Here is a 12,827-nt window from a genome sequence, read left to right on the forward strand (position 1 = left end):
CCTAAACTGACCTGAGAGGCACAATTTGCCCATTACGCAAGGAACCCCCAGCAACCTCTGAATGAACTATTTGGTTCCACAAAACTCTGATTAAGAAGCACTAATCTTCAGTATGAACAAGCTAGATCAGGCGACATAGAAGAGCTTTTTCGGGAGTGATTATTGGGCTGGAAGAAACTTCAATACCACCAAGACTTTATAGAGAGCCATAGATGGAAATTTGGGAATAGGGATCCCTCAAGATTTTGCACTGTAGAGGGCCCTAGCTGAGAATAGGAGGAACAGAGAAGCACAGAAGGGCTCTGATACATACAGAAAATAATTTATTGTCCTTTTATGATGCAGAAGTATTCATTTTGCCAGGGCATCTCTCTATAATTTGCATATTGCATGACGTATTGGCCTAATCAATTTTAGAGAATGAAATATCACTCTGCAAGAGATAATCTTCTTAGTTTAGCAAATATGTTAAAACTCTATTAACACTAGTCATCCAATCATGTGCAAGCAACATTCATTTTTGACATTTACTTGCATGTGATTAGGAATGTTTAACAAAACAAAATAATTTTCACCCCATTTAATAGGAAGTGAATCATTCTTTGTAAAAAAATGTCTAATCATGTGCAAGGAAATGTAGGAAAAACATTATTTTTGGTTCCTGACATTCATCAACTGGAATATTACAATATAACTATATTTTTCCCATACAAAGACGCCATAAATTGTTCAATAAATGAGCCATATTGTTCTTAAACTGCTTCTAAATGTTTCTCCTAGAGATAATTATTTGTTTATTTTGCAAAATTATGTGAACCTTCTTCTAGTTTTTTGAACATTAGGATTTTCATGGTGTGGCATGGAAGACATTGAGTAGCATAAAGAGGTATTATACACTAAAATAATTGGCAATTTAGTGAGGGCCAACAAGCTTATGTAGGTGTGGTGGTCAGGTGTCTGCAAACATTTGGCCATACATTATAGTGTATCATATACACATTATCCCTATTGTTATTCCAGGTTCCAGGAGATTGTCCATTTTTGTTTTAGTCCTCTGTGTATTTATGACAAGGATATGGGGTAGGTAGGGAAATGGGGAGAGCTGGGCTTGTTTCATTGACGTAGAACCCCTGGAATAAAGAAAGATAGAAATGCAGAACAATTAGGGAGATTGAGATGTCTTGGTTCTTCCCCAATCCAAAAACAATTCTAGGCAACAGCAGCACAATGTACCCAGTGTCATAAAATTCATGTGCTTCTTTTAAGCAGAACTTTTCTAAACAAAAGTTAGGATCAGACAGCTTTTTATTGCAGAATATATACAATATTTCAGCTTTGATGGATTTTGACTTTTACACGTTCACTGTCAGGGGTCAGCTAATTTTTTAGACCTGTAACAATGCTCATTACAGGCTAGGAAGCTCACTAAAAACAAACTAAGATTTTTTTTGCCATTTATTAATTATTGGTTTATACTTAAGCCACTAGATGGTGCTGTGCTCTCATTTAAATTGTATAACAAACACTGCTTTTGAGACAGTTTGTATCTCTTTACTTAAGAGCACAGTGACATCTACTGGCAGCCAACCATAATTCACAACAGATCATTTAAAAGCAAGTGATCCTTCATAACTAAATCTAAAGTACCAAATAATTTACCCTGTCAAAAGGTGAACAAATAACCAAACTGAGCCTATGCAATTTTAGTTTTTCCTCTTCTAAAAATAGGTTTTAAAAATAAGACACTATGGATGAAGTTATTCAAATTAATTTTATTGACAATTCTATTAACATTTTGAATGTCCTCAGTGACAGATGACCTAGGTTTACACTTGAGTCAGTATCGTGGATTATATTCAGATCAGCTAATAATTGAGTAGATACGATACAGCTCCCAACTTTCAAAAGCAAATGTTTTTTGGTAGAGATGACATTCATGATTTTGCCTTTAAAAAACAGAATCCTAAAGAAGTGACTGAATACTTACCTGTCTCCAACTGTCTGGGGTTTTAAAAAACGGCTAAAATTAAGACAAATCCTTTTCTGAAGGTACCCCTTTGATTCCCCCACAGTGCTCATTGGTTTCTCAGGTCTCCACATCATTACAGGACACAGTATTGACATGGAGGTCACCAGGAGGAATCAATGAATTCTGTGGGGAACAAGGAAAGTTAATGCCTTCAGATGTGTCACTTTCCTGGAGGACATCAGTAGAGATTTCCTGGCATAAGGTAGTGGGATAGGAAAGTATTTAGTCTCTTCTTAATGAGGAGGTTTTAAAAAAGAAAAATGTACTCACTTTACGATGTTTGAGAAGGGCAGTGTGTTTGGCTTCTATAACAGCACTTTGAGCTTTAGCTATGGTTTCTTCATCCCAGTCCACTCCATTAATATTCATAATGGCATCCATTATCCTGAAAGAGACAAATGCTGATAAGTGAAAGTAATGGTAAGAAGGAATTAAAGGCACATTAACCTGAGATTCCTTACTATTTTTTTTCTCCTATTGGTACCCTCATATCTGTACGTCAAAAAAGGACCTCCCTGCCTAGGATGTCGGGATATAGAGATCATGCCAAGGCAGCCTAGAACCTCTATAATGCACAATGGCAGTTCTAAACAATTGTGGTGTCATCCAAGTGATACCATCCAAAGAAGATAGGATGTAGACAGGAGGAGAGGTTTTAATTCTGGGTGGCTGTGATATTGTAAGCCCTGGCTGCTCGAAGCCCCACCTCACTTTCTAATGGTTCTCCTATTCTGGAGAATGTAAGTTGAAAAATTGTGGCTCCCGTGTTTTTTCATCATCTACTGAACCCTCTTCAGGGTCTTCTTCTTGCAGGAAGTCCAAGCTGCAGGTTTTCACAGCTGACCTCATTAGCTGTTCTTAAACTGAAGGCAGAGTTCTAAGTCTGTATTTGATCTACGTGCTCAGCTTAACTTTGGTTTATAGGCACCAACCTGTCTCACCCTCCTGAAATGTATAAACTGAATGCATATCTGCTTGAAAATCCTAACCTGATTTTGCTCTGGTTGTCTGCCTGCCATGCATGATACTCATATCATCCTTCTGAAAATAGGACCTCTCCAACACGTACCCATTGGTCAGATGTTTTTGTGAGTGCTGGGATTTTAGGGTCATCACTGTTGGTTCTAGAAGAAACCTAAAGCTCCAGGATTATGCTAAAGAATAAGTCTACAGCCACAGGTGAGGGTCCACGAATCATGAAACATCCTCACTTGGACCTAAACTTCTGGGGTCCATCAATGAGCTTGTGTATTGAACACTGTACTTGATGGACACTCATACTGCACTGATGTAAATTGCACCTAACATTTACATTTATAAGCAAGGGCTGGATAAAAATCACTAGAGACTGTAAGTGCACAATCTAAATGAGAACCCAGCTCCTGGATAACCTTTGTTACAGAAAACATTTCTGGTTTTATTGGGCTTAGAATATTGTGACCATGTGTATAGAAGAGGTGAATTTGATGGAAAACTGTGCCATATAATGTTAAAACTGCCCTTTTGCCCTGCGTCATCTGTAGGTACAGGTCTACATTATCTAAACATTATCAGCTTACGTTTCTGATTCATCCAACTCCAGGACATCATTCACATGCTGGAGATCAATAATGCTCCAACAGGCGGCAACAGGAACAACGGGATAATAAAACAGGAACGCCACACACATTTCATTCAGTGTGCTTGGTCCTCCCTAAAAAATACACAGAAAAAGCCATTGGGATTGACAAAATGTAACCAACATATATTACAGGAATAGAAATCAGTGCTGCCTAATGTTCAAGTCAAATATATGGTATATATTATTTGACAAGCCGGTAAAATGTTTATTGAAATCTTACAAGGGATCATTGATTCATTTGCAAATAATTCTTCAAGCGGTCATTCTTCATGGAATGTAATTAGCATCTCTGTTTAAATACCCATGCAGATATTTTCATCATGTCATGTCTTGTGGATAAAACCAGAAGGGAGGAAATATTTACAATACAAGTCTCCTCTGTTCCTGATTTTGAGAAATTTGAGGATTCTTCCATCACTTTCAGATCCAAACTATGGTCATGGTTTGGTGATATCATTTTGGATTTTCCCATCACTTTCACGTCCAAACCAATGATGACCATGGCATGGTGACAATAATTTGGATTTTCCATTCACCATTGGTGACCATGGCTTGGTGACATTATTTTGGATTTTCCTCTTACTTTAAGTTCCAATGACAATGATCAAACAGAGAGAAGCAATCTTTTTACCATAGACAAGAATGGCAATGTGAACATAACTTCTAAACCCAACCCTTTCACCTCTGCTCCTCTTTACCCCTCCCATTAGTAAGAACAAATCTCAGACATCTGCCTCTATGTAACAATGAATGAGAGAAAGACTTAAACTTACAAAAGTGACACCTTCCCTGTCTTGGGTGCTGGAAGAACATTCCACCAAAATTTGATCTCCCTGCAAGTAGAAAATCCGACAAATGAAATTGTTGTCTTGTGTATGTGTGTGTTATATAAGTGATCAACAGCACCGTTGGCAAATTAGGTTATAAAAGATCCCATCTGGATTTGTCTAGGCAAATGACAGGATTAATTCAAATGTGTATTTTAAAACCTCAGTTAACAACAGGATGAAAAGTCAAAATGTTGAAAGGAATGCCACTTGCACACTTAAAATTAGTGTTGATCCCCTTTGGTGTTAGGGTTCTTTAAGGAATGGGATGTAGGGTCTAGAACTTTGGGATTTGAGGATGGTTGCCTTCTGTTGCCCAATGCTATTGAGGTGGGAGGCTTTGACCTATGTCTGTTGACCAATGGGTAAGTTTGGCACCACTTTGGTGGGAGTTTTCAAACAAGTAAACATCTTGAGAGAAGTTTGAGAATGTTTTTTTTTTGCATAGAGATGGAGGTCCTCAGTGGTTTGAGGACTACCTGACACTGGTAAAAAGCTGTTGGAAAAGGGACCTGCAAGGGTGACCCACTTCTGAGGAGGGAGTTTCTTCTAAATTGTTTAATCGGGGTGCTGAAGCTTTAGTCTTTAGCTTAGATCTTAGAATATGGGAAGCTGTAAATTGATATTTAATTGATGACTGAGCAACTTCACACTTTCCATTCCCGAACCCTCTCACGTATTTATATAAAATGTATTCTTATATATGTAGAAAATCAAGGAAAATTCAGCCACTCCTGTGGGGGTGAGTGCTACATTAGAATAAAAAATATATGAATCAAACATAGAAAAATTTTTAAAGGGAGATCTGATGTGGTCTGAGATTACGCATTTCATAATTGATACTGGTTACTTGGTGTCCACATTTATTGTCCTTTTCAATGGACCAGTACCTGGTCTTCTGGCATTGTCTCACTTCTCTATTGGCTTATAATATGATTAACGGGCAATAAATGCCTTTTAACTTGATCAGTCTTATTGCATACTAATCGTAGGCTATTTTTTTAAATTTTTTTTTGCTTCTCTTTTGGGACCCAGATTAATATTATAAAGGCATACCATTTTTACTGTGACAACTCCTGGCAAATCTCTGACTTGTTGGAAATTGAAGTCATAATTCTTATCTTCCCCCAAACTCCCAATTAATGTGCCGTTCCTAAAGAGCAAACAGAAAAAGAGTTGAGTCTAATACAGAAGGCTAAAATACAGATGGCTAGACCCCATTATTACCTGTAATGCATGACCCGTATGCCTCGTACTGTCAGATGGCCATGGAGGAGGTATGTTTTGACATGAAAGTCTTCTACTGGATGGCCCAAAATCTGCAAAGAGATAAGCAGTCTTATTCACATAAATGACACACAAACTCTGAGTATAGCCAGTGGACATTTAGGTATTATACTTTCTCCTTTTATTTGTACTGACATGAATTGTCTTCTGTAAAGAAAGCTGCAGTCCAAGGCTCCAGGGTGGCTACTCGCCACTTCTTGAAATTCTTTCAGTTTAATATAAGTAGATGTTCAGATTATAAATGATCTGATAGTGCTGTCAATCACTAAGAGGACTATCATCTAGGCTCCTTCGCATTTACCTATCCCCTTGGGTTACTAGAACTTTTAGACTTTTTATAGTATGAAGGTTTACATGAAGCAATGAAGGTGTGTACTGTTGGTGAAGGTGGAGAACTATATTCCATATATGATTCGACTCTCAGAATATAAAAGATCTAAGAGTGTTGACATTTAGGCTATGCACACATGTAAGACTTTTGTCGATTTGAAAGAATCGTTTATGATCCTTTCCAACGAACAAAGACTGAAGGATACATGAATGAGCGCTGTACATACAGCTCTGTTCTGCTCTATGGAAAGGGGAGGAGGGAGAACCCCACTGCATTCTCTCCCCTTCACTTGCATTGCGATCGTTAGTCACTTGTCGTTTGGGGTTCTGCCATGACGGATCCATGAACGACGTTGGACAGCCGCTGTACACACATCAGATTTTCATCCAATATTAGCCCTGAAGCAATAATCAAATGAGAATCATCTGACATGTGTACGTAGCCTTACCTTAAGGGCTACCAATCTAAGGCTGTAGACTTTGAAGTTATTTGTTTTAAATCATAGGTGAGTGGCAGTAATTATTGAATCCTTAAATTCTGAAGGTCCACCCGAATTATTAATGTTTCCTGTTGCGAGGTAAAGGTGGAAACTTTTATACCCATACTGGGTTGAAGGAAACCTTGATATGAAAGAAACTTTTTTTTCTCTACTCTGTTACTCCACTGTTCCAGAAAACTGTTATGGTTGCCTTTGTGGGGTCAGTAAAAATAAAAAAGAAGAGAGGGCAAGGACGCTTTCTATATAGATTTTTCTGTGGCAAAGGACTAATCCTTTGAATTGCCTGATCCTTTCGCCATTGCTAAATTACCATGCCTTATTATGCATTACATGGAGGCAATCATCTTTGTAGATCTGGGGTTATGCTTCCTTATATCAAAGTCTCCAACAAGGACATCAGTAACCTGATTTGGATATGGAAGGATGCAAGGGCTGAGTCAGGTTCAAGTACCTACCTTTGGAATCAAATTTGTGTTGCAATGTCCATAGCTACGAAAACGTTCAGCTCCAGGAGGCACAAAATGGGCAGGAAATGTGAGAATCCCAGTCATCAGAACACCACAATCATGTTCACGTAATTGTGGAGTATAATAAATTCTTATACCAGAACTATCCAAAACTCCTGTAAATCAGACAAACAGTGTTATGCTTATGATTCAGTAACTACAACTGTTATAGCCCTGTGACCATGAGTAGGTATCTATGGTATAATGTTGGCTAAAAAACCTTCTATTGAGTATGTCAACAAAGATGGCTGCCCCATGTACATGAATTGCTAAAATGAAACATAAAAACAACATATCTCTCAAACATTAACTAATATTTTCAAGCTATCAGCATCATTGGTATACCATTGATCACCTGGTTTGTTGTTAAAGTTGCTGTAATGAATTTCAATCCGTATGTATTTAGGATCCTCCTCAGTGCCTATGGGAACACCCATATCTGGTGGAAAATCAAAGACCTATAGAAGAAATTATAAATATAATGAAACAGCTCCAAGCTACCCTTCAAACCCATCAAAAACAACTCTAAATTCAACTACAACCATGAGTGCCCATGCATTTTGCCAACATGGTAAAATTTTGCTGATTTATGATTTTTAAAGAATTTAAGCAAAATAACAACCTTTGGTTTTGCTCATTCTTAAGTGCATGATAAGTATGCCACTTAGATTGTTGGAAAGAAGAAAGAGATGCACATTGCAGAAAAAAATCCCATATAATGCTAAAGTTGCGCAGAAAAAAAAACATCCAATAAGTTTCGGAGGCTTAACAGTTTCCCTTTATCGGACTTATAGTGGCAAAGAATGGATTGCATTATTTTATACTTGATTAATACAACACTGTGAGTGCGAGGACTGGAGGATCTCTTCAATTAGACATGTTTTGACCATAAAGCACACATATGAATTGCTTACCTGATTTACCAATTATTTGACATACATTTCATAATTGCCCGTCATTATTTGCTATCACCTATACCCATTCAGATTTGTCAACATGATTGCAGTATGGGCAAGTTTGTTCTGGTGCAGGAACCCGCTTCATCATACTGACCTCTCCACCAATTGCCCACCCGAACAAGGAGTTCATACACTTGATATATCTGGTGTCACTACCATAACAGTCTCCGACCTCTGATGTGAAATTAAGGTTGTTTCCGCAGGCATATATCAGAATGTGATGAACAATGTCAATGCTATCAGGGTCATTAATTGGTTCATACTGTAAGATGTAATGAAAAAGAGAATTAATGGCATTTCCAAACAGGTATTGTAATTATCATATTATGCTAACCTTGTCCTTAGATAGAAACTTATTGAGGTTTGGAGGATGGTGGGGGGGGGGGGGATATAAGACACAAGAAAACATGTACTTTAAACATTTTATTTTTCCAGTTCTGCTCATAATAAATGAAGTAAGAAAACATAGTTTTAGATTTCAAAGGGAATGCAAGTGGAATAATTTGTTTTCCTCCATGTCCATGCCATATAACAAAGGAGTCAAGCTTATGGCTCTTGGACATTGGGGAGCTGCCTAGTTAATAGCTATACACCAGACATGATCCCACATTGGAATTTTCACTTCACCAAATAGTTCATGCCCTACCAAGCCCAAGTTCTACTAAGGGTTTTATTTCTTCCTGTGCAGATAATAAAAACCTATCAACTACCTTTTGTCAGGTGTCCACCATACTTCCTATTCCTGGTGGATTATCAGAGAGCAAAATGTTCTAACCTGTCCACATTTTAGACAAAGTGGACATTGTTGACTAAAGCTTGGTCTTCATTGGTTGTGTTTGGACACAACTTTGGATCTATTCACAACCTGATTTAAGCCCCTTTTCGTGTTTAAGACTTAAGGAACCCCTACTACCAGTTAATTGGTAGTCAGTGGGAATATTGTCCCATTACAGTAGTGGTCAGCTGTTAACATCAGTTCTGTCATACATCTGTTTCTGGAGATGCCAATTCCTCGTTCTCCAAGGAACCCCTGTCAACTGAAGGAATCTTGATTGAGAATGAATGAGAATCTACTGCAATGTTGACCTATTTTAAACTTCAACTCATCAAACCTGGAGTGTTAGCCCCATTTCATAAGTACTATGACCATTGACAAATTTTGAAGGACCTTACCCTAATTATATGATGCTTGGTAGAGGGATGATGCTTTGGCATGGGGATGAAGGTACAGGCATATGTTGTATCATGGACTGGAATCAGGAACTGATGGGGAAGAAAAAGAACATGTCAAGTGCTGATCTGAATTGGATCAAAGTAAAACTGGATGACATTTAGTGTTCTAAGGGACTTTTATTCAAACTCATTTTTGACCCGAATAGATGTAAACGAATATGATTTTTTTCAGATTTTTTTTTAGGAGTTATTACAATCAATACATCAAAAATGCAACAGAGGACACCACCATACAGTGCTATCACTGGAGTGCTACCAGATGTCTTCTATAATTGATATGAAGAAGAAGGTGATGGATCTTTTTGTTAGATCAGCACCCAAGACAGAATAGTGCCTGGACTGATACCCATTTGTTTGCATCCATCCTTTTATAAGATGCATGGAGGAAGACAAGAGCTGAGAGGTAAGTACATCTTGTTCCAAGAAGACATTATGTATTTCTGACCTTACCCCCTTTAAGACATTTGTTGCAGCATTTTGGTACCTACATCATTCATTTTGAACTCGTAAGGGATAATAATTTCAGGTTCTATGTCATAATGAAGTAATTCCAGGAAAAAGAAGGACTTTCTGTAAATATTTTCTTCCAAAAGCGTGAACTTGTAGTCTTCTCCAAACACAACAATCACTCTAACTGTGTCGTTCTGGAAACAAAATAAACTTAAAGTTACAACATTGATCCGAAAGTAAAACAGACATAAGTCCACCAAGTTCAACCATAAGTGAAATATACATACCCAGATAAAACCATATATACATTGTTGAGCCAAAAGGAGGGGACAAAAATCCTATAAACCCTGGTTCAATTTGCTCCAACAGGGGAATCCTTCTTGATCATGTGAGACAATTTGATATTCTCTGAATCAGCAGTCTCTGGTGTCATCTCCTTTCATTATTAAAATAGTAATAGAAATAATACTCAAACTGAACACTCAATCTTTTTAATAACAGTTGTAGGCACAAGCTTCTCTGGTATTGGCAGTGGTGAATCATGTAGGAGACACCTAGGACATCTGAGAACAGCCCATCCTGGTTTGCTCTGCATGTTTATTTGGCAAGACATCAAACACAGTTTTAATGCAGGAGGGCTATGTACAGTAAGTCCAATGCATTATAAAATATGGTTGCACTGACTATAGCATAAGGTACCGGTATATTCTCATGGGTTGCCCATTACAAATAGTAGGAAAGCCTGGCCATGTGACCTGTCAAAGCACTGATGTGGAGTTCATACCTGTGGGGCTTCAGTACATCCTTCATAAGATTGACTGCAGTGTGAATTGAGGATGGTAATATATGCTCTCCATGATATCTTACCCGAATATGGTGCTGTACTAAGACTTTTCTGGCATGGGAAAAAACATGCTTCAAGCCTTAAAGTGAACTGTTGTGTCCAAGGTCCCCAGCATTGACTAGTACAGATCTCTGTTCACAGCAGAGACAAGTATATGGGTTAATCCTGTCCATAGACCTCAGTTGTGTCCAGCAACTCTATCTCAGTGCCTTTAGAAGTCTTAGGAGTCAACTATAAAATCCGAAGTCTCCAGCAGTATAGCTCAAAGTGTCCCCAGAAGTCACTGGTGAAGAGCCCCACAGTGTTTCTAGCACCAATCCGATATTCTGGGATGGTGCTACTGCTAGTGCTGAAACTCCCCAACAATAATCCCATAACCTCCTGCTTGATACCAAATTGTAACCCCTATTTAAATGAGTGCCTACCCTAACCTTATCCAGAAGCCAACCTACCCAGATCCAAACCCCCAACCTTACCATCCAGGTTTAGTGAAGAGTAGCCTAAACTGATGAATAGCTATATATGTAACAGAGGATATTGTACCATACAGTAAAGAATGAAACAATGAAATTAATTCATCACTGTTAAACATATATCATTTTGTGGACAATGCCAGATTATGTAGCAATCTATTGGTTATTATTTTTATAATAAACTGCAGATTTCCATACAGTCTTCCTTTACTGACCTCAATTTCCAAGTCATGAGAGTCACATGTGAACCATTTACGCCAAATCCTCAAAACAGTGTGGGTCTTATTGCGGCTTAGTTCGAGCAGTTCATAATCTTGGGACTTGTCCGGCACAGGAGGCCATTCACCTTCGATATGACCATCCTACATGAGATAATACTCTTGTGAGATATGCTTTATGTAGAGATGGATAAAAGATCCTGTAAACCCCAAAAAATCCTTACAGAAAAAAAAATATTAAACAATATTATTTTCTGATCATTCAAGTGAAATTGATGAGACTTTAGGATGGTAAATGAATCTTTGAGGACATGTCCACCTTCTTCACAAATTCATCCAGGCATTTATGTTGTATACTAGTCCTCCTCAATCTTTAATTTTAGTAATAAGTAATGAGTGAAATTGAAAGTTTTTATTTTCCTGGAATTTTAGAAATTATTCTGATATTTAATAAAATGTATTTAGAGTAGATTCCACTAAAACTGAAGGTCCACTTACCCAGTGTTATCTCATCCTCCCCATTCACCAAATCCATGAGAGTATAATGCACAAAATAATTTGTTTTCTCGCCATGGGGCCATGGGGCGTAAATGAGGAGGATGTTTTTGTTTGTTCCAGAAATAATCTTGGGTAATAAAGAGAGGCCAAAATCTCACAAAAAGACAATTTTGCAATGGACTGAAATCTATTCTTCTAAGATATCACTATCAAATTCTTATGGGGGTATGGTAGGTGTAGTTTATACTTTTTTCACCTACTAATAGTAGATCATTTGGGGAAAACAATGAAAATGAACCGACAATTTTAATAGAAGGTCCGATTTAAAATGGTTTGTCATAATTTTTGATCATTCATAGATATATGTGATATTATTATTTTATAGTAAATATCTTACTTACATAGAAAATTGGCTTGTCATCTTTATCCCATCCACCCATGGCTAGATCGCTTGTGTTCAGTTTTCCATCAGGGCTAAAGGCCAATGCCACCCAATTTGCTGCAGGCACCTGGATCTCAATTGAGATTTCCTGCATTTCTCGGTCATATCCCCACTTCAGCAGCAACACATTTTCATTTTCAGAAGATATCATCTCCCTGGAATGGGGCAAATCAATTGTCCCCCGTGACCCCAGAATTGGGACCACCCAAGAAAACAGTATCCAAACATTTGCATGATATATATCCATTGATAGTTTCCTAGGGTTTATAATTATGTGTTCTGGACATGCAGAGCATGATGGGGTTCTGGATCATAGAATTTGCGGGATTCGTTGGGAGAGACTTTTATAAGATCCTACTGGAGATATCAATTTCATGTATTAATTCTTGTTTTCCTGTCTGGGTGTTATAAAACATATCTCAAACACAAAAGCTTTTCACAGCAGAAATATCATATTTTGTCTCGTTTAGATAACATTGTTTTCAGTAACAGGAAATGAGCTGATTATTTTGTGCTTGGTTGAGCATTGATGCCAAGAATTACGTAATAGGACCAATCTGAGATCCGTATCTTATTATTTATTAATTTTTATTTTGGTAAGAAATTGAAT

The 12,827-nt window shown here is 37.7% G+C and overlaps 1 protein-coding gene across 1 annotated transcript; it reads right to left on the minus strand.

The window, feature by feature from the left end:
• Positions 1 to 306: 306 nt before the first annotated feature.
• Positions 307 to 12,518, minus strand: LOC140339883 (putative DBH-like monooxygenase protein 2). Its single transcript, XM_072424795.1, has 13 exons — positions 12,177 to 12,518; positions 11,275 to 11,421; positions 9,781 to 9,936; positions 9,233 to 9,322; positions 8,154 to 8,321; positions 7,456 to 7,558; positions 7,050 to 7,216; positions 5,705 to 5,796; positions 5,534 to 5,630; positions 4,424 to 4,483; positions 3,589 to 3,722; positions 2,300 to 2,414; positions 307 to 1,130 (listed from the first exon to the last, which is right to left on the minus strand). Exons 1-13 carry the CDS (start codon positions 12,462 to 12,464, stop codon positions 1,047 to 1,049), a joined length of 1,701 nt encoding a protein of 566 aa, XP_072280896.1. The 5' UTR covers positions 12,465 to 12,518; the 3' UTR covers positions 307 to 1,046.
• Positions 12,519 to 12,827: the final 309 nt, after the last annotated feature.

Source organism: Pyxicephalus adspersus, chromosome 10 (genome assembly GCF_032062135.1).
Source record: "Pyxicephalus adspersus chromosome 10, UCB_Pads_2.0, whole genome shotgun sequence".
NCBI classification, from domain to species: domain Eukaryota; kingdom Metazoa; phylum Chordata; class Amphibia; order Anura; family Pyxicephalidae; genus Pyxicephalus; species Pyxicephalus adspersus.